This window comes from Tachysurus vachellii, chromosome 11, assembly GCF_030014155.1.
Source record: "Tachysurus vachellii isolate PV-2020 chromosome 11, HZAU_Pvac_v1, whole genome shotgun sequence".
Lineage (NCBI taxonomy): Eukaryota > Metazoa > Chordata > Actinopteri > Siluriformes > Bagridae > Tachysurus > Tachysurus vachellii.
In genome coordinates, this window is record NC_083470.1 from 20,004,670 (window position 1) to 20,028,054 (window position 23,385).

The window sequence follows — 23,385 nt, forward strand, 5'->3', positions numbered from 1 at the left end:
GCAAGACAATCCATCATTGCGGCGGCAATAATCTCCAACTTGCTGCAGCCCAATCTTTCATCACAAAGATAATTTACTCTTGAGCTCGGCTGCAGTTTGTGTGTTGTACATGATTAGGGTGAGGAAATTGTCCGGTGAGGAAAAAAGCCAGATGTAGTGCTTTACCACAAAAAAGGGCACGTGGCTCACACTGGATAATCACCACAGCAACACATACACACTCACGTATGAACGCATGGCCATCGCTTACTAACATCTGCTACATTTATTTCACAATGTATACATTTTCCTGTCCATCAGCAAGGTGGACTTGTCACCTAAGCAAACAAACTAGAACTTTCCACCTGCATGGATGTGTGCAAAGGTTTAGAGGTGATTAGACTAACAGTGATCCTGTTGCAGATTAGTAAATTACACTGCTATTCATCCCAGTGGCAGCTGTGTAAACTAAAACTAGTGCTTCAGAAGTGATCTCTGATTGGCTGGAGATACATAACAGATTTAACCATTAATGGCTTATCAATTAGTGTAAACAAATGAATTATTTTATGGCCTTAAGTCGGATATAACATTAGTCAGGACATTGTTACCTTTCGGTGCGAAACGTTTTTTTTTATGCCAAAAAAAGCATAAAATAGTGTCATACTGTGTATAGTTGTGTATTTGACATAAAATTGTTTTTGAATTGAATTGAATTGAATTCGACAAATGCTAGCAAAAAAAAAAGTCTTCTCGGACAAGATGTTCGTAATCTTTGCCACTTGATCTTTGTCTCCCTGATTAACAGTTCTTGGTTCCAGACCAGATAAATCAATGTAATGTAGCTTTCAAGTACAAGTTGTTGTTTTTTTTCTCAACTCACTCGACTGAGATGGTGTACTGATGTCGCAGCAGCTGGCAGGACATGTTCCCGATGTAGACCTCCACCTCCTCTGCCCTGCGTCCAAGGTTCCTCCCCTGCACTGTGAGACGTGTTCCTCCACTCAGCGGGCCACTCTGTGGAGAAATCTGGTGGAAAAAACAAAAACGGGAAGTGAGGATTTGTGGTACGATTTAACATGAACAATTTGAGAAAGCGCGGGGGCACGGTGGCTTAGTGGTCAGCACGTTTGCCTCACACCTCCAGGGTTGGGGGTTCGATTCCCGCCTCCGCCTTGTGTGTGTGGAGTTTGCATGTTCTCCCCGTGCCTCGGGGGTTTCCTCCAGGTTCTCCGGTTTCCTCCCCCGGTCCAAAGACATGCATGGTAGGTTGATTGGCATCTCTGGAAAATTGTCCGTAGTGTGTGAGTGCGTGAGTGAATGAGAGTGTGTGTGTGTGCCCTGCGATGGGTTGGCACTCCGTCCAGGGTGTATCCTGCCTTGATGCCCGATGACGCCTGAGATAGGCACAGGCTCCCCGTGACCCGAGGTAGTTCGGATAAGCGGTAGAAAATGAATGAAATGAATGAATTTGAGAAAGCTGAACCGAAGGAATGTTTTTAACCCCATCCCACTCAACCGTTTCTGTAGGGTGTGTGTGAATGCTGCATCCACTCATGTCCTTCCTTTATTGAAGTTTATGACGTCTTCAGCCAGTTTAAAAATCTATCTATCTATCTTTCTGTCTATCTGTCTATCCATCAAATCCATCCAACCAACCAACACTGGCCCTCTATCTATCTATCTATCTATCTATCTATCTATCTATCTATCTATCTATCTATCTATCTATCTATCTATCTATCTGTCTGTCTGTCTGTCAATTACCTTCAGATTTCAAATCGATAATGTTTTTAAACTCATACTGGTTTCTTCTTCTTCTTATATTATTATAGTTTGTTTACCGTACAAGTCCCTATAAATTAGCCGCTGCTACAGAAACGATAGCCTTTTGAAATCTGAACAAATTAACGTAAACCTCGTGAGACTTGTAACTCCTCTCTGACCTTCTGCCCTATAAATCACCACCTTCTGACCAATCAGAGTCGAGAATTCAGCATTGCTGTGAGATAAATCAGTGTCCTATTACACTTTTAATCGTCTCCTGATACTTTTTTCAGATAGAGGAAGCAGTGGTTATGTGTTACGTAGATGGTAGATTTATAACGCAAATCTCAGACAACATGGAAGTGGCTCGGTTTCTGTCAGATGACGTTTGGAGACCGCAAAAAAAAAAAAAAAAAGATTTGAGGAAATAGCTGGTATTATTTTGTACTAGTATTATATTATTATCCTTTATTACTACAGTGTTGTAAATCTGAATAAAAGTTTTGGGTAAATATTCTTTAATATAAGTCTTCATCTAACACCTTTATCATTGTTTACAGTAGTTTACACATGCAGTAGATTAAATTTGCTTTTAAAGTCAAATAAAAATAGGAAGAAGAAAATAAAGAGACAAATAATATAAAAGAGGAAAAAGAGTGAGTGTTCGTGACATCATGCACTGGAGAAAGAATGTTCTTTCTTTAACCTGTTTACATTCACAGCCCATTTACAGCCTCTTTTTTACTTTCTTCCTCTGTCCCTCGTCTCCTCATCCGTTCATTTGTTCACTCGCAGCTGATAGCCATCGCCTGCGCTGATCTCACCCCACCATCAGCTACCGTCAGGGCTCGCAACCCCATTGTGACTCTATTAGTGTGTTTACATGTGTCACTAAGCAAGTCTATTTTTAAAAGCCCTACAGCAAGGAAAAAAAAGGGCTTTAATCGATTTCTAGTAGCTGGCGATTTACGGAGGAAAACATATGCAGTGCTTGAAACACTCTGTGAAGGAAAACTCCAGAAAGTTCTACAACTTTTTTTTTCTAGCTCACAGTGCATGAAAGTAAAATTGTCATTGTGAGCCATGGATGACAAGGTGGAAAAAACCCACTGCAGCATTTTCATGCAAGGAAAGAAAAACACCTCAGCTACACACACTCAAACACACACACACGCACACACACACACATACACGGAGGTCTGCTAACACTCCCAGGTTGGTAATTATCGCTGTGTGTCTAATGCGTCCCCAGAGCACTTCTTTCCAAATGCTATTCTTTTCATTTACACTCCCTACTGATGTGAAACTGAGCGGCAGAGAGAGAGAGAGAGAGAGAGAGAGAGAGAGAGAGAGAGAGAGAGAGATAGAGAGAGAGAGATTTCAATATTTGCAAGTCAATTTGTAGAGCTTCTCCTTGTTCAATCAAGAACAGATTGATTTATTTAGCACTTGCATTTTTTCTTCACTATGTTTCATCTTGTCATCTATTTATTTTCTTTTTCATTTTGCCAGTCTATCTGTCGATATTTTGAAGCTGAACGTGCGAAAGCTTTGATTCTGGTGCCAGAAACGTTTTGGCCACGGTTCTCCAATCCAGCTCTGCACAAACACAAACCGACTCACCAGAAACTGACAATGCAAACAGGAAATAGGCTCTAAATCATCCCTTGCTCTCTCTCTCTCTCTCTCCCTCTCTCTCTCTCTCTCGTCTCACTCTGTCCCTATGACTCTATATTCTGTATGTCTCTCATAATGTATCAATGCCTCTATATATATGTAGGTGTCTCTTTCTCTCTCTCCTTCTGTCACTGACAGTTAACATGCCAAATGCGCTCTCTCTCTCTCTCTCTCTGTTTCTTTCTGTCACTCTCTTTCTATAAATTTCCCTCTCTCTCACTGATGAACAATCACCCTGATTTCTCATTCTTAAAAAAAATCCTCTCTCTCTCTCTCCCTCTCTCTCTCTTCTCTCTCTCTCGCTCTCTCTCTCTCTCTCTCTCGCTCTCTCTCTCTCAGGCACACACACCTGAGAGTGTTTTGGGTTTTTAATGAATATTAATATTAAAGGTGATACAGTGGATGTGAGAAATGCTCTAAATTAAGTGTGATCGAGTTCAGATGCCAGTTGTTATTATATGAATCAAGTGTCAATCTGCACACACACATACACACACACGCACACACAAACAAACACACACAGGTTTTCACTTTTCTAAAGCTACAACGATTTGTATTCGATTTGCTACAACTTTAATTTGGTTTCAGATGAGAAGTTTCCTCTCTGTTTCTCACTCTTCCATCCTACACACACACACACTTGGAAACTTTGCGGTGTGTGTATTGTATTCAGATCGACCAGTAAGAAACCTGACGTTCGTTCATGTTACAGATTGCTTACGTGAGCCTAATCTGACTAATTGATAACTCATGCCTAGCAGAAACTGAGTAGGTGAAACTGAGTTTTCCAAAGACTCCCAAAGTTAAGGTGATCTACTCAGGAGAAAGTGTTCATGGTGATGCTTGCACTAGCCGTGTTCTTTGTGCTGGAAACCTGAGTGTGATGTTTTAGTGTGAAAATGTAGTGCATGATTAAGGCTTCACATACAGAGTGTTAAAATAATAAAATGAAATCAGATATTAAAGTCGAGTTTAGTCTCAGAGTGGTGGCGTGTCTGTGCTCAGGGGTCTGTGCAGAGGTTCACTATGTGTAAATGAGTTTGTGAGCGTGTGAATTCGCTCTACCTGACATTTGTTTGCATTGGGTTTACTGAGAAAAGGCCTGCAGAGAGTGTGTTTTTGTGTGTGTGTGTCTGTGTTTGTGTGTGTGTGTGGGTGTGTGTGCACGCAAATGTGTTTAAGGGGACATTGTGTATTTTGTGGAATTTGTATATATGCCATTTGTGTGTATGTGTGCGTGTGTTCAGGGGGACATTATAGACTTTTGTGGACTTTGTGTATTTGCCATTTGTGTGTGTTCAGACCTATATACTAAAAGTCAGCTACATATATGAGTGGTTGTGTGTGTGTGTGTAGACCTGTACACCAAAATTCAGCTACTTGTATGAGTTGCCGTGTGTGTGTGTGTGTGTGTGTGTGTGAGTGTGTGCATGTGTGTATGTGCCCTATAGGGGGCCTGGCTTACCTTGTGAATGGTGGGGTCAGGACACTGAGCTCTGATTGGCTGGCACTGGTCTCTAGGACGACAGCTGTTATCACACCAGGCACACAGGTGACCCTGCTGTTCTCTCCCCCAACACTGAGAGCAGTCGCTGTCCCCCCCACTGCAGCTGTATACCTCCACTGGCAGTGGATTGGGGGTTGAGGGGGAAGAGGGGATATGAAGAGAGAGAAAGAGAGAGAGAGTGAGTTTTGGAAAGACAGATGGAAGGAGAGAGAGAAAGGTAGGGGGTTTCCCCCAAATTAGTCCATCTGTCCAATGACCTTGTTAGTGCAAAGTGCAAAGGAATCACTTTTCTTTCTTTCTTTCTTTCTTTCTTTCTTTCTTTCGTATATTCTAATTTCGGATACACTAAACACATTCAGGTGTAGAATTCATTCTTCTTTCTTTTTTTCTTCTCTTCTTTTGTTTTGTGTCCATCTGACACAACACGCATTTGTGTGTGTCTGTGTCGCCTTCACTGGGCCTTGTGCTGGCCAAAAACCAAAGAGGAAATGAAAGGGAAGAAAGGTTGTGGAAGAGTGACAGTGGTCTGGGTCTCATATCCATGACTTTGAATTCATTAGCATCGAAAACGGCAGAATTAGAAGCGCGGGTGCTCTTTTGCTGGCATATACAAAGCTATTTGCATTTTCACACAAAACGTCCAAAAAAAAAGGCGGAAAAAAATGACAAGAGCAATTTATCCTTTTCTTGGAGCAGACAAAGACAGAGAGCGAGGTGGAGAAGGGGTGAGAAAGTGCGTGACAAAGCACGAGAGAGAGAGAGAGAGAGACAGAGAGAGAGAGGTTGTGAAACACAAAGAAAAGTTATAGAGATGGACTGAAATTCATGCACAAGCAGCCAGATGTGTGTGTGTGTGTGTGTGTGTCTGTATCTGTGTGTGTGTTGATGACTCATAAGCAAGTAGACAGCCTTGGGGTTTGTGTGTGAGTTTCACAATCTCAGCTCCCACATGCTGTTCAATGCTGTATTTATGTTGCACTCTTCTCTGTTTTGTGTGTTTTGTATGTGTGTGTGTGTGTGTGTGTGTGTGTGTGTAATTACCTGTAACCGACTTTGGATTGTCTATGTATTTATCTTGTCCTCTCCGACGCAGGTTGAGGCGGAAAGTCTCGCTGCTTCTTGTGGTGCTCAGCTACATCAGAATAAATTACAGGTACAAGAAAAACAAATAGAGTAAAAATCACTGATTGAAGTGAGCTGATCTCTGATTGGCTTATGGCATATGGCGTGTCAAATATGGTGATGCTGTGAGTGATGTGAATGGATTGGCTGCCCTTACTGTCACTCCTCTGCACTGCACCGCTGACTGTCCATCCAGCCAATGTGCCTCATAGAGCTGACCATTCCCAAATTCACAGTTCAGCTTTGTGTCCTACACACACACACACACACACACTCACTTTAATGTTTATGTTAATTAAATATGGATGCTATTGTTTAAAAGGTGCTTTATATCAGAATCAACAGTGCTAGTAAATTCTCAAATCTGATTGGTCAGAAATTGTTGACAGCAGTTTTAGCTGCAAGACAAATAAGTTATCGTATCTATAGTAACAGCTCATTTATAGAAACTTGAACAGCAAGTCTATTATACAGATTTTAAAACATGTCTAAATGCTGTAAATAAATTTTTATGGAGTCTTCAGTGTTAGCTTTTTGTTTGTGGATGGAGAGCTTTTACGATTTCTATAAGACAATAACTTACATTTATTGCTGATTATCATAAAGACGAAGTTAACGTCTTATTGGGGAAAGACAAATAAATACAAAATACTGTATATGACAGAAGTCTATTTAGCTATTATTATCATCTACTTTAATCCTATCGTAACAATCATGCTTTGTTACCAGTCCCTCTGTTATTGGTCTGAATTTTTGGTTGGTTAGTCAATGTTCTATAAATACTGATGATACATGTGTTCTCACTGTAATGAAAGCACATCTTTATCCAAACCCCAGCAATGTCAGTCCAGGACACCATTCCTTAAAGCAGCAAATCTATTTGAGCACTGGACAAGACATAAAACAAGATGTTTACCAAATTATCCTTTTACGCAACATCCTCTTTTCTGAACTACTGCTTTATTTTCCAGAAATTAAATGTCGCCATTATGGCTGATGAGGGGCAAAATGAGATGTTAACCTCAGTAAGAAAGTACAAAGCATTGTGGCAGAATTTCTCAATTTCATCAAGATAGCACAAGATATCTCAGTCATATCGCTGCTAACACCACTAACAACAACCAGTCCATTCATTCCTAATTTCCCAAGGCAACAAACAGAATTGCGACGTCTCTGTTTCTAATTGAATCCTTCTGTTGAATCCGGCTTGTCTATTAGCTCTTATATTGTGTCTCTTCAGCAACTTCAAAGCTTCTTTGCCCAAGATACGACTTGTATGTTTCCCAACCGTGCTGATAGTCGCGATCTTCGTATCTTCTCTTCCTAATCTGCCTACATTCCGGTTTATTCCGTACTTCGCTCTATTAAACGCTTCAGGCTTCCTCCACAGCTAATTCTGCGTGGATTCGAACATATACACAAATGTTAAGATCAAAAGCCATGGTGAACAGCTTTCACCCGGGCATTTACATTCTGTCCTCTGAGACATGGGAAAATGTAATTCATTCCACTGCAGGAATCCATCTGGAAACCATAAGCCTACTTATGAATTCAGCACAGGCCAAGACCTCCACAGAGAGACATGGAAGGGATTATGGATGGAGAAATACCTACTTATTGGGAGTTAGTCTCGAGCGGTGGAGTCACGATGTGTTTTAAGATTGCTTTATTGGAATCATATTGTATGTATAGAGTCAGACACTTTTTTTTTTTAAAGAAGCTTCATCTACATCTGGACCTGTGCTTTTAATATCTGTTCTGTTTCATAGAAGTGCGTAGAGATACAAAGAATTTACTGTAAATCAAGTATTACACAGTGACAACAAACAAGTATATGGATATTTTTAAGATATTAAGCCATGTTTTTAAATCCTTAATTCAGGTGAACGTAGATATATATATATATTATTAACTAAGGCTGAGTTTCACCGCAAACGAAAACATGGCCGCCACGGATTCCAACTCCCAGCAACCACGACATTCATAGTATCCAGACCTTTTTTTTAAGTAATGTGCACCTGTTTCCTATTATGTATGTTTGTTTTTCACCTTTTATATACCTCTTAGTTTCTGTTCCTCATTGTGAGGTATACGCTTAGTTCCTGTGATCCGTGACGTTACCAAACGGTTGTTTGTTATTCTGCGTTTTTACGTTTTTTTTCCTAACTTCTGATCCTGTTTTGTTCTGGAATCCCTTTTGATCTTTGACTGATTTTTGACTGTGCTTTTGTCTCATGTTTCAGATTTACACTGCCTCTTTACCTGTCCCAATACTTTTGCCTATCCCTGTGTTTCTGATTATTATTATTAAATTAAACCTGCATCCAACCCATAGAGTCTGCCTCATGACACCGTGCATAATCTACTTTTTTTTATACATTACCTCTTAAACTTAAAATAATGAACTGCTGAAGTTTGAAGCTATTTTACATTTTTAAGAAACTTTGATTTGTATCGTGGTTGGGTTTCTCTTAAACAACATAATGTGTTATTTCAGAATGCTCTTTGTTTTACATTTGTTTTCTTACAACTACATTTTTTGAGTCAACCTATTTGATGCTAATGCAATTCCTGTAGCTAACTCAACTTGGATGCAGGAAATCTACAAAGACAAACACTCACTCACTCACTCATTTTCTACCGCTTATCCAAACTACCTCAGGTCACGGGGAGCCTGTGCCTATCTCAGGCGTCATTGGGCATCAAGGCAGGATACACCCTGGACGGAGTGCCAACCCATTACATGGCACACACACTCTCATTCACTCACGCAATCACACACTACGGACAATTTTCCAGAGATGCCAATCAACCTACCATGCATGTCTTTGGACCGGGGAGGAAACCGGAATACCTGGAGGAAACCCCCGAGGCACAGGGAGAACATGCAAACTCCACACACACAAGGTGGAGGCGGGAATCGAACCCCAACCCTGGAGGTGTGAGGCGAACATGCTAACCACTAAGCCACCGTGCCCCCCAAACACAAACACATTTTAAGAAAATATTATTTTAAGAAAATTTTAGATATAATAAAAATTTTAAGAAAATATTTGGTGGTTTTCCTCAGACAGAGAGGATAGAATAAGTCATTATTTTTTGTAAATAAGTCTGGTCTGTTATAAGTTTGGCTTCAACGATGAAGGACAAACATGACTCTGTTTTCAAATTTGGCCAAAATATTAAACTTTAGATATTTTAAGATATTTGGAAATAGCATAATTCTGCCAGATGAGTCAGTCTTCATATGACTCACATTCTGATTTCTGTTCCTACACTTCCCTAAAAGTTTCTGCCCCCTCACCTTCTTCGGTGGATAATCTCACCTGGCTCCTGTAATCATACTCATCCCAGGACCCCCACTGACAGTGTGGTCCTCATTACACACTTGATACAACTTATCTGTATTCTTCTACACCTCAATGATTTCTAATCCCACTGACAAACCCCCATTTGGTGTCTGCTTTCTCTTAAGGTTTCTTCCTGATGCCTCATCTCATGGAGATTCGTTAACTCATTAGAGATCCAGATCTACATCTGGGTTCCTGTAGCACTACTTTATTCCAATATGTATAGCTAAAAGCTCGATGCAAATTAGATCTAAGCAAATGGAGCATATGCGGTTCCAAAAATTACTGACTTGAATGCACAATGTATAAAAATAGGCATTGTCACGTCCACATGTCCACGTGCGTATTAGATGCTTAGAAGTTGACAAAAACGTAACAAAAATGGAAATAGTCAAATTATTAGGAAACTGCTCAGAAAAATAGAAACAGAGGTAAAACGATACTGCAGAACAATCCAAAAACAACATTACATTGCCTAAGTACAGGTTTGTACAGTATCCACATAGGCTGAGCAAGCGGGAACAGGGAAAATGCAAAGACAAAAACCTGCTGATCAAAATATTGAAAAGCAGAAGGAGCGGTATTTATACTTCACAAATTGTGAAGAGAAACAAAGTACAAATGATGCTAAATCAAACAATCCAATTAATCAAAGGTAGAAACAATCAGAATGATGGTGACTTCACACGTGGGAATGCAGGTGTTTGATGGGAGTCGGAGACCGTCATCGTAGGCTGTGTGCATCACGAGTGTGTGCATTATGAAAGAAGTGTGAAAAAAACCAGATGAGATCAGCAGAAAGAGTTCAAGTAGCATGTCTGGTCCAAACCCCCAAACAATGAGAATGCAGTAGCTCAGCTGAAGTGATCCTTAAGTGACATGGCATTTTTGGTTATGATGAAGCGTTCCACTGGAAACCACACTCACGTTGCTTGTTTTACTCACCAAAGAGCGATTCCAATCCAAACTCAGAAATGTGTGTGAACCAGACTGCAGATATTAAGATTAGGGTGAAGCGGTTTGACAAGGAAATTATATTCCAGGCTGTGGTTTTAGGGTGGATTTCCATGTATGTCTTAAATATCTGTGCTAGCTCTTAATGCTGTGTTTGAGTCTAAGCAGTTGACTCTGGGTCAGCCGGAGCAAAGCGTTTATAATCTTCTTGACCCTGTAACTATATGTGTGTATGATTTTGCAGCACGTGGGCGTCCCAGAGCCGTTTTTCTAAACAAGACGTCTCATTTATGAGAAGTAGTCCAGGTTTTATGAGCGCACTTAAAGCGAAGACATGCACAGAACTCATTGAAATTCATCATAGCAACGTCAGTGGTGTTAAGCAGTATAAAGTGAGGGTGACAGGCAGGAGAATTCAAGCATGCACAACTCTAAACGGAGCTCTCGTCTCAATTCACACATCATAAATTTTTCTGGAGGATGTGTCAGAATGTGACCTGATACCTAGGACTCACATATTCCGTGATTAAATTGCGCACTTGCACATTATCATCATCACCATCGCATTGTGTGTCTGATCACTCGGAAATGACTTGGGAAGCCGTGTGAGATTCAGCTGTGAGTGAGTGTAAAATTCATCTATAAAAATCTATACTTGGGTAAAGACCGAAATAAACCGATAGAACGTTATGCTGATAAGGAGTGAAAAACTTTATCATGCATTTTAATAATTGCTCTTAAAAACAGTTAGGTATCAAAAGTAAAGAGTTTTTATTTTTAACCTGTTCAACTCTAGGCCTATTTCTGAGCCTCTTGCTTGAAAACAACATGCTCAAATTAAATGAGTATATCTTAAACACTACAATGTATATCTGAAGAATTCTGGTCAGAATACATGAAGATGGAAAACAGCAAAAAAAGAATAATAATTGGTGGTTAATAAAAAAGTGGTGTTTGTATTCTGTAGTGGACGATTGCTTGTGTCAGTTTTGTTGCGTGCGGAACGTGTACGCATTTTTTTCTGTCTGTTCGTTTAGCCGCTTGGTGTTTAGGTGGGAATGGTCTTTGTAGTCTTTGTAGCTTCTTCCCGTACTTCTGCTATCACTTCATATATACTTCATGTGTAAATACGTCCAGGTTTTGTATGATTGAGGACGGATCTATAATTTTGTTAGGGTGGAAGGGGTGAAGCACGATACTGTATGTACCACTGGAAAGTGGAGTCAGAGACACTACCTCAAAGGTGATTATTTTCTAAAAAGTGTTTCATTCCATTCAAACCAGATAAATTGGTCAAAAACAGCAGACAGCAGGACATTCATGAATCAAATGATTTTACAACAGGTATAAACTGTCATTGTCTCAGCTTTCTCTTTGGCTCTCTCTTAGAAAAAAAAGCTTTGCGTTACAGTGAAGTCACAGCTACACTTCTGACTGTTACACACACCTTCCAATAATGCTTTTATAAACTTTACATTATATTTTTAACCCGATTCTATGGTGTGTCTGCTCTACACTCCATACAGTCTCTGTGTGAGCTGTTACTATAGAAATGATTGTATTCCAATATTAGAATGAATTTGTTAATTAATACAGAAAAGTAATCAACACCTTCTGACAATTTTGAATATATTTTATGGTATAAAAAATAGGTGCTAAGTATTTTGCGCCTCATGCTAGTTCCGTATGAATTCAGAATTTAAAGTACATAAAACCCAAATACAAATATTTGTAAATAAAAAATCATTTAAAGCCAACTTTAACGTGGTTTAAAGTCACATCCAGATTATCTAGGAAGAAAACCCAGAAAATTATTCTAGCTTTGCATATTTCAAGGTTTTCCAGCATGTGAGGGAAAACAGCATGTCTAGTTTAAATGAACCCCAGGGACACTACCTGCTCCACATTGCTGAGATGAAGTGTGATATCTTGACTCATCCCTGTGGGCCATGGGGGGAATTCCTCATACTTGATCCCGGGACAGTCCTCGGCATTCTGGGTAACAGGAAGACACAGGAACCGAGAGTTAGAGTTAAACAATAGACATCCGTGTTTCTTCTGCCATAAATACACCACCTTCCTGTTTGGCTGTGTGTGTATAAGGGGGTGAGATTGGCCAAAAAGGAAAAAGTACAGATCATTGTAAAAACATCCTTATCCAAAGAATGGAACAAATAAAGCCCAGAATGAACAATGGAATCTGAGAAAAGAAAAGTGACATAAGATGTCTAGGAGACATCTGCCACTTCTGCCTACACAGCGTCTGACCTGCTGGACGAGTCACTACACCCATCCTTTGAAATACTAAAACCACCATCCTTAGCTGGAGAGAGGAAATCTAGGCAACAGCGGTGGCAACAAAAACGCTAGCTTGTGTTTAAGGTGGGCGCTAAGAACAACAGGCAACGTAGCTCCAGGCCTTCACACTCTTCCTCTCACTCTCTCCTTCTCTCCGTTCATTTTGTTTGTCTGAAACTGCTAATTGATGCTTTGTCACTCTGGCAGCTTTTCATTTGACATTGCTTATTCAAGGATCTGGTTTCAATGTACCATGGAGCCTAGTTTTTTTTTTAGACATTTTATAACCTTTTAAAAACCTCATGACTGTTTAGCTGGAACTTAGCTGTCTGTTTTTTTTTCTATTTTCATGCATTCCAGCCTTCTGACATCCTTTCTGATATCCTTTCTGTCCTCATTCCATCTAAATTCAAAATAGACACACTGTGAGTTTTCAATCTCTGTATGTCTAAGCTACAAAATGGGTAAAAAAACATGGAAACGTCCATGCTTGTCTTTTGTTAGCAACGAGCCAGCTAGCTAACTGTGATGAGTGATGTATATTTACTCCCTTCACAACACAATAATACAGTATGTCTGTGATGATTGACCTACTCAAGCCACTTATTCATCTCAGGAATGAGTATAACTAGGAATTGTATCATAAGGGGGTTTTCTTTGTTTTTCCTAGTCAGAGGTCAGTTTGAATCTTTTGATATAAATAAATGACACTAATGCAGAAAAAGCATTGAAAGTATGACAGTATGACAGTATGCATGAAAGTATATGTAAGCATAAGCTTACCTAAGTACAGTAATGCAGAAAAAACTACAGAAAGACTTGCTTTGGATCAGTAAATGTTAAGCTGTAAACACTTTTCAGGGTCTAGATACTCTCTACTCTTTGTCTGAGGTTGTTTAAATGGCTTCACGTTGTGTCCGCTCTCCAAAACATGTGCTCCTCTGAGCCCCATCAAACTCAACCAGTGTCCCAGAGAACAGTAAGAATGTGTTTGGACACCATTCAAACAGCCAAGTGGCTGTTAAAAATGGAATATTATGGCATTAAGCAGGTCTGTAAGCCACAGGAGGGATGAGTGTGTTTGTGTTTTATGAGATCTATTAAAATGGTTTTGCCTTGTCCTTGACTGACTCTTAAAGACAGAGCTTCTATCTGAATAGAACAGAATAGAGTCAAGCTGAGTTGAATTGATTCGAATTACACACAGTGTGTACCAAATCGCATACTGTACATATACACCGTTCTATGCCACTTTATAGTATAGTGCAAGTAGTGTTCATGTGATTTATCTGAATTAGATGATTAGGCAGTCTGAGATTGGTGGATGTTGTGATTGACAGCACACTGACCTCAAGTACCAAATCTTGGATTTTCTCTTTATCAGAAATACACATGTTTTGCTGGTAGTCCCAGCGACATCGCCACTTTGTGCTTAGGCATCTTGTACACCTGGATGATGTTAGAAACAAACACACACACACAATAGAGGTATCATTTATTTTTGGCAGATAAGACACACCCAATACTCAACACCGCCCACATGAATAAAACACAAACTTCAGAGGTCATAGATCAGGGGAGGCTGAATTATTCTCTGTATAGGTCAAATGGGACCCTGGGGAGTCTGAGGAGATTCCTTCACACACACATACACACACACACACAGTGAAAAAGAGAGAGAGAAGTCAATGGAGCATCCCTTTAAACATGACTTACTTGAGCTTTTCTATCATTACTGACACAGATAGAGATGTAGTGTGTGCTTACTCAAGATAACACAGAAACTCCATAACGTTCACCGTGTGTGTGTGTGTGTGTGTGTGTGTGTGTGTGTGTGTGTGAGTCGCTGGTGTGTGAGCAACATTACTGCTGTCAGAGATAGTGCCTTTCATGATAAGGGTGAGTGCTTTACGACAGTGAGTGGGGGGTTTGTGTGAACTCTGTGGGAGACTAGGTAACTGTGTGTATATATTTGTGTGTGTGTATTTGCTATGGACTGTAGTGTCAGCAGGAATGGCTAAATAGTAGGATGGGAGCAGGAGGATAGGAGAGATAGGAGTGAAAAGAATACAGTAACTGTGCCTCTGATAAGGTTTCCTTCTTCGGTTGTGGTTACAGTCAGACATCTTAAGCACTTTCACACGCACACCCACACACATACATACACACACACACTCACATACACAAACACACACACACACACACACCTACACACACACAGATTCAGCCACTCCTTGAAAGTGCTTTGGTTAAACAAACACTTTCAATTATCTCTGTCAGTATGAGAAACATGCCTGAGAAAGAGAGAGAGAGAGAGAGAGAGAGAGAGAGAGAGGGGAAGGGAGGTGTCTGTGTGTGTGTGTGTGAGAGAGAGAGAGAGAGAGAGAGAGAGAGAAACAGAGAGAGAGATACAGAGACAGAGATAGAGAGAGTAATCCACTGTGAGTAATTGATTCCGGGTTGCCAGAGTTTGTGGTATGGAATGCATGTCACTGTAATGTCTGGTTGTCATTAGGCATTCACCTAGAAACTGCCACACTGAGACCGTGGGAGAGTCAGAACTGCACAAACACTCCGAACTTTAAACCCCAATTCACACTCGCACCCCAAAAAACACACACCCTCTCAGACCAAACACACACATTCCAGCTGACTAGGTTTTTGGTTACGACATGAGCCGCACACTAAACCCCAGTGGCTGTTCCTCTAGGAGGGTTAATTAATGTTTTACAGATTTGGAGCTGGCTGGATTATAAACCGGAAACATAAACATTATTGTAAGACATTTTATGAGCTATGGGAGTTTATAGAGCGATGGAATGCATGCCAAGTCAGCTCTTGTGATCGCCTGACAATATGGCGGACAATAAGCGGCTTGTTTACATAAAACCTGCCATCATTTCAGCTGAATAACTTCTTAATATATGTACTTGAAAGAGTATCTATCTGCATGTCCTTCACAGGGTTGCGGAGAACCTGGAGTCTATCCTAGGAAACTCATGAAACAAAGCAGAGGGCACCCTGGATGCAGTCCCAACCCATCCAGACACAATCACACACACACACACACACACACACACACACTTACACACCCATTTATACACATTGGTGTCAGTGGGTGAGGAAACCGAAGAACCTGGAGGAAATCCTGAAGCATGGCGAGAGCATCGCCACTCCATAGACACAGGATGGAGGTGGGAACCGAACCCCCAACACCGGAGGTATGAGACCACCAGACAACGATGATAATGAAATTCTCCAGCATAAGGTTTTATGCAATATTTTGAAATGTCTTTTTGAGCTCTCAGTAAAGCATTTTTAACTCATTTGAATTAAAACGTTTCTTTAAATTGAAATTTAAATACAATGATATTTATTTATATTTATTTTAGTTATATAGCCTCTCGAAAGCGTTTTATTTATTTATTTTAACATCTACACCACACAGCTTCGAATCCATGCAGCGATCTTCTGACAAACTGAATTATGCCAAAAAAAAAAAAAAAAGAAACTTTACCCGGAGGGATTTTGTGTCCACGTACACAACACAACACAAACGCAAGCATCTGCTCATTTTCCATATATCCCAAAACAAGCATGCTTCCAAATGAATTCAGTTCACTGAGTTTTACTAATTAACAAAGAGAAAAAACAGAAATAATTAAAATAATAAAGGGATGTTTTTTGGAAAACACTTCCCACGGATCAGGAAAACATTAAGGCGGCTAATGCTTTAAGACAGGTACAATCTGGAGCAATTACAAATATGCCGCATAATGAAAAGCTCTGCGACTGTTTGACTAACACCCTCGAAATCAGCTAGTGCTAATTAAAAAAATGCTTTGCTAGGTGATGCTGATGAGAAAGAGGAGACAAGGAACTGCAGATGGCTTAAAATGTTGCGTACGCGACTGAAATGAAGCCGGCCGCTCTGCTCTTCCCACGGCTCTTAGCTTATTATCACTCTGATCAAATGTGGCATATTTCACACCCTCTCTCTCTTTCTCTCTCTCACACACACACACACACACACAAACACACACACAGACATATATATACAAGTGTCACCTTCGCAAACATACATCCACTATTTAAATCCACTAGGGATGTAAGTGTATGTGTAACACTCACGCAGTCCTCGGGTTAATCTCCGCCGTCCTCATGCAATCGTAGATGACGAAGCTCCCTGACACCACAGACGTGCCGTTCACCTTGATCGCCACAGGAACGGAAATGTGGTCTGAGCAGAAGAGGTCAAAATGACATACGGTCTCACATACACACACACACACACACACACACACACACACCATCCTGGTTCTAGCCAGGTTTTACCCTCCAAATTAAACCTTTTCAATTCATTATATTATTGTACGGAAGGAATAAAAAAAATAATTCCCTTGCCAATATATTTAATATATAAAATGCAGCTTGTCTTAGCTTGTGTTACTGAGAAACTGAAGGTTTCTGTGATGGATAAATAATGGCAAGTCTCTGTGTATGAGATGTTAATATAGAAACAATAAGGTATTTGTACAGGATAGGTAAAGTGTGTCATGATAAATGCTGATGTTTGCATGACAAAGCCAGTCTGAACTATTAAAACTGGTTTGTAAGCTTGAAGATAGTTTGAAGTTGCAAGAAATAAAGAAATATAATAGATGACAGATAGACAGAGAGACAGAGAGAGTGAGAGACAGACAAACAAACATACAGACAGTCAGACAGACAGACAGACAACCAGACAGACATACAGAGAGACAGACAGAGACAGACTGACAAACAGACAGAGAGACAGACAGACAGAGAGACAGACAACCAGACAGACAGACAGACAGACAGACAACCAGACAGACAGACTGAGAGACAGAGAGACAGACAACCAGACAGACAGACTGAGATACAGACAGATAGAAAGACAGATAAAAAGACAGACAGAGAGACAGACAGACAGACAGACAGACAACCAGACAGACAGAGACAGACTGACAAACAGACAGAGAGACAGACAGACAGCCAGACAGAGAGCCAGACAGACAGAGAGCCAGACAGACAGACAACCAGACACACAGAGTGAGAGACAGACTGACAGAGAGACAGACAACCAGACAGACACAGACTGACAAACAGACAGACAGACAGAAAGACAGATAGAAAGACAAACAGACAGAGAGACAGACAGAGACAGACAGACAGAGAGACAGACAGACAACCAGACAGAGACAGACTGACAAACAGATAGACAGACAGAGAGACAGACAACCAGACAGACAGACTGAGAGACAGACAGACAGAGAGACAGACAACCAGACAGACAGATAGAAAGACAGACAGACAGAGAGACAGACAGACAACCAGCCAGACAGACAGACAACCAGAGAGACAGACAGACAGACAGAGACAGACTGACGAACAGACAGAGAGACAGACAGACAGGTAGTTACAGGTAGAACGATAGTTAACACATACTGTAGGTTAATCAAATAGGTATGAGTTGTTTCTTCTGGCTTGCTAATTAGGGATAAATATAAATGAAAAATCTAAATGAAACATTTATTCATTTTTATTCAGAATTTTTATATTCCCATAAAGCTGCTTTGCAACAATCTCCACTGTAAGACAAATAAATAATATAAAAAAGTACACAGTTCTAACAGTTGGGGTTTCTGAGCCAGGAGTCAAAACATACATCTGATCAGCACATGCTGAACGTAGCTTGAAAGGTTTAAATGTTATATGAGTCAGAATTTTTCAACCGAATGTCAAGGGGGATTTTAACCACTTTGTGTTTCCGTATCAGAAAAACTGTCATTTTGATCTGTCAGAACAGGCTAAGGGTCTGTGTTGAGTTTGGTGCTTGTAGATTGAAAGATCGAGGCATAATAAGTCACATAATAATAAAAATAATAATCTTAAATGGCAGAACAGAATTGTTGGCTTTGTTAAGCCAAAATAACAAGCATTACTTTAAACACGTCCAAGCTCACGTTACAAGCTGTTACAGAAAATAAATCAAAACCTTCTGACCAATCAGATTTGAGAATTCAACAGCTCTGTGATCTACAATATTAAAATAAAGAGAAATAAACTTACCACTGCCTAAAGGAATCTTGGGAAAGTTGTTGAAAGGGGGCAGTGGACATGTCTGGATTTTGGCTGGGCCGCCGTCCAGGTGCACCGTGGCGACCGTCACCATGCCAACCCCGTAATCACATTCAATTCTGAGGCCATCCAAGTCGGGCATGCTTCCGTTAACCAAGATCCCCACGTGCTGAAAACGAGAAATTAATTTTAGTCTTTTTTTTCCTTTGTTTAAATCTTAGCATGCTCATTTTGTGTGTGTGTGTTCATTGTATCCTAATGATTTCAGAATTTCCAGTTAATGCGTGTTATTATGATTGTTTAATGTGTAAAAAGGCATGAAACAAAGAGGGGGGAAATTCTGTTTTCCTGCATTCCCTCTTTTTCATTTCATTACCATTATCTCTCTTGTGTTTGTGTGTGTGAGAGAGTGTGTGTGTGTTTGTGTGTGTGTGTGGGTGTGCATTTATTTCATTCTCATAATTTTCTAATCAATGACTCACTGTGATATGTGAGATGACATTCATGAACGCTATGAATGGTCACACGTCTCGGCAAGCGTAATCAAATATTTTCAATAAATGACAGCGCAGACGAGCACAACGAGGACGAATCTTCCCACTAATTGATTCAAAGATCAAAGATAGAGGATGGCTGGCTGAAGTCATAGAATAACCCGACATTTTTCAGTCTCTCTCTTCCTCTCTCTTTCTCTCCACCCTGCGTACTATTGTCATTGACTTGGAGCACTTCCTAACAGTGGCGCCAGCTTCCTGCTTCCTGTTTCCTGTTTGCGCTGGAGCTGAAGCAAGAGCCTGGTGCAGTTTCCTGTAGCCTTGAATGATGGACAGCTGTGGAATCCATCAAAGAGTGGGTAACCCACTTGCTCGGGAAAATACGTCTGTAAAACTATTCCTAAAAGGTATAGAGCGTAAACATGTCTGAGCCAGACACCGTAAAACTGGCAGACTTTTTATTTCAGTTCTAGATTGACAGTGTTATCATGCTGAATTTAAGTCACGTGTTTCTGATTTCAATTATTACCTACACTCAGGTGATGGTTTCTAATATCCCCGGGTTTTTAAGCTAGTAGTCATTTGAGGCAGGCAGATAAGAGACTCTGATCTACTGAAGCCTACAGCAGCATTTGCCTGTTCGATAAAACGGAAAATATAAATCAATTTTATTTCAACAGCCTTTGAGTAGATTTCTGATAAAAACTTGCAAAGCTGCAAGATCACACTTTATTCTTAAAGAGATAACAAACTTGCTAACCAGATGGCTAGGAAATGCTTCAATCCAAGCAGGAATGAATAAGTTAAAAATAATAAAGAAGCTATTGCCACACTGGCAGTTTCACAGCATTCAGATCATATAATCTACAATATAGAAAGTACACTATGTCCTTTTATACATCTGGAGTAAATGAATGATGTGAATTATGAGATGCTTTTCTGTTCAGTTACGGATGCAAAGAGTGTTATTTGAGTTGCGATAGCTGTGTGTACAAATATTCTCATCTGTACTCTTTTATCAACAAAGTACATAAACTCTAGATTCCCAGAAATCAGCAGTTTCTTGTATATTTCTTTTTAGATTGTGCTGTCATTTAAACAGTCAATCCTTATACAATCCTTGTAATATTTCACTCAGTAATTGTGAACTTTAACCAAAATGGTGTAATTGTGTAGCTAGAACTGTTGGCCCCTATGGTAAGACTTCATACGGTGGAAAATGTAGCCTTTGGATGATTCGGGTTTAGGCAGAATCACTCCAGAATGAATCACAGCCACAGCAGTGAAGTACTTTTTGATTGGATGGATTGCTAAAATCCAGTCAGTCTGTGAAAATTCTCTTAAGACATTTATCAGAATCAGCATGTGTACTGAACCTTAAATCTTTTATATATATCCATAATGTACTTTATAATATACAGTATACACACTGGTCAGCGCTATTTTGTGTATTTGTCTTGTAGTGTTTTTTTATTGTCCGTTTGCACTGTCTTTTGTCTCGCACTGTTGCACTACAGGTACGTTGCACTTTATGTGGCTAGGAATTAAGTCCTTAGCTCTGTGTTGTTTTATGTAGTTTTATGACGTTCTATGTAGCACCACGGACCTGGAGAAGCGTTGTTTCATTCCACTGGGTACTGCGTCACCTATATTTGGTTGAAATGACAATAAAAGCTTCTTGACTTGACTTGACTTGACTTGAGAACCACAGAGTGGACTGCATTACAGTTAAATGGTGGTCTGGGAAAACCCATCAGATGTCATTGTGGCTTAATTTCACAAACAGCTAAAAAAAATCTCAACATGTTTCTCAACTTTAGGAAAATATATTTCACCACAGCAATGTGGAAACGTTTATTTATTTTATGATCCTGCTTAGTTTATCTTGCTGTGTAGACCACGTTGGGTAAAAATCACTCTAATTAAAGATGTCTAATTATGTACTTGTTTTATAGTATTATTTGCTTTATTTTAATCTTTCAGCGTATAATATAATATACGCCTTACATTATAAGGAATAGTAGATTCCTGACATCAGCTGTGACTAAGCTCTTGCTCTTTAAATGTGATTTTATCTCTTTCTTTTTCACATTTGGAGATTTAGAAATGATGGAATTTTACTTCCTGAACCAATAAAGTAAATAAAATCTACAATATTGAAAGAATCAAAAGCTACAATATTTCTCCAGTGCCGCAGCATCTCCACATCATTCAGATCATATTTTTATGTAATTATTTGCAATTATGCATTCATTCCAATTTTATGTTCATTTTAATTGTGTTAATTAATTAACATTATATTTATTAATACTGAATGTACAAATATTAAGCCTATTTTAAGGCACATTTTGTTCAGTTTAAGCTTTATAGACTTTTTAGTCTATTGCCAGGTCATTTTGTCTACACTCAAGATAATTATATGTTGTCTAGATCTTTTTTTAATGGATGTTTATGCATCATGATCTTCGCAGCCAAACAGGCTAATCATTAGAAAATGTCATCATTGTGAACGTGATCTTTTGTGCACATAAAGTCCATGGTGATTACCGTATTGCTGGCCGTGCTGCTGAACTCGGCTGGAGTAAAGGTCATGGAAGGACACTGCTGTGGCCCTTCACCCATACTGATCCACGAATGCGCCACACCACTGGAACACTCCTGCTGTACTGAGCACCTGCACAGACCATAGAGGATTATGGGTAAAAGAAATGAATAAATAAACAATCAGAGACTGCCAAAGGGCAGGCACACATAGTGCATCCATTACAGAAGTAACCTCTTATCAACAGACAGGACATTTTAAAAATGCACAGACACCAGTCTTCAGCACGGGTGTGGGTTTGATTCCTCTCACACACGTTCCCATGACAACAGCCCCCCTGGCACTGAGATCAGAGCGCTGCTAATTCCATTAAAAAGGCTAACAAGACCAGTCTTTATCTATACATGGGTTTGTGTGTGTGTGTGTGTGTGTGTGTGTGTGTGTGTGTGTGTGTGTGTATGTGTGGGTCTATCACTATAAGACATGGAATTCCCTTCCAGACAGAGGCCTTTTATTATGACTTATGTTACAAATGGTAATCCAAATATTCCCTTCCATTGCTCTATTTTACACTGCCCACATGCATATTTTCCCACTCTCCTTATCACACACACACACTCACACACACACACACCAAGGTCAAACTGTCCTTAAACTACAGTAGACCCCAGTTAGTTCTGATGGTAAGTAAAAACAGACTTTCACACATAATATAGTTTATAATTATACAGTTTTTTAGGTGCATTAGACATCATTATTTTTATTTAAAGTAAACATTTACTTTATATAAAGTTATTACTACTTTGAGGTACTTTGAAGCAACATGGTATTTGGATTTGAATAAGCATTCATGTACTTCTCATGACTTCTTACTTTCATGTGATCAAACTAAATCACTCTTGCTCCATTTAATCCTGAGAAAGTTCTCATTTTATAGCCAGTGTGTCCCACAGTTCCATTGTAACCAGGAGAAAAGTACTGAGAAATGATATTTAAATGAAAGTACAGTGTGAAAATCTTCCATCCAAGTCAAAGTCAAAAGGTCGCTGGTTTCAAACGTACAGGCAAACTGAAATGTAAATCAGAAGAGGTTTGTAACAAGTACTTTAAAGCTCTAAATAAACCCATAAACAGAGTTTTCCACTGAGACATAATTCAGGAATACAAGTAGAAATCCCCCCAAATAATACTCAAGTAGAGGGACAATGCAAGGTGTATTGTTGTTAAAATTAAAAAGCTCAACTGACATTTGCTCATTGTCATGAAACATAAAAGAAATACAAATGTACATGAGGCAAAGGAATCCAGCGTGTGTGTGTGTGTGTGTTTGTGTGTGTGTGTGTGTGTGTGTGTGTGTGTGTGTGTGTGAACGTCTGAGTTTTTACAGGCGTACAGAAGCTCAGAGATGGTCAGCGCCAAGAGGTCAGCTCAGCTGCTGAAAATAGAAGTGAATGAGACTAACATCACTGAAAAATCCCCCAGACACACACACACAAGCACACACACGCACACACATACACACAGACACACACAATGCTTTTCCAAGGCATACGAATTTAGGTTTGACCATTTTATACCTCCAGATATAAAAAA

General features: G+C 39.8%; 1 protein-coding gene across 1 annotated transcript in view; it reads right to left on the minus strand.

Moving 5' to 3' along the window:
• plxnd1 (plexin D1) overlaps nucleotides 1-23,385 on the minus strand; it is an 88,471-nt gene that overhangs the window by 44,923 nt on the left and 20,163 nt on the right. The window contains exons 5-13 of the mRNA XM_060881890.1: nucleotides 21,798-21,924; nucleotides 18,748-18,925; nucleotides 16,786-16,894; nucleotides 14,004-14,103; nucleotides 12,253-12,351; nucleotides 6,210-6,302; nucleotides 5,972-6,062; nucleotides 4,889-5,046; nucleotides 863-1,008 (exon numbers count right to left, since the gene is read on the minus strand). Coding sequence (XP_060737873.1) covers nucleotides 863-1,008; nucleotides 4,889-5,046; nucleotides 5,972-6,062; nucleotides 6,210-6,302; nucleotides 12,253-12,351; nucleotides 14,004-14,103; nucleotides 16,786-16,894; nucleotides 18,748-18,925; nucleotides 21,798-21,924 — 1,101 coding nt within the window. The remainder of the gene's footprint in view (nucleotides 1-862; nucleotides 1,009-4,888; nucleotides 5,047-5,971; nucleotides 6,063-6,209; nucleotides 6,303-12,252; nucleotides 12,352-14,003; nucleotides 14,104-16,785; nucleotides 16,895-18,747; nucleotides 18,926-21,797; nucleotides 21,925-23,385) is intronic.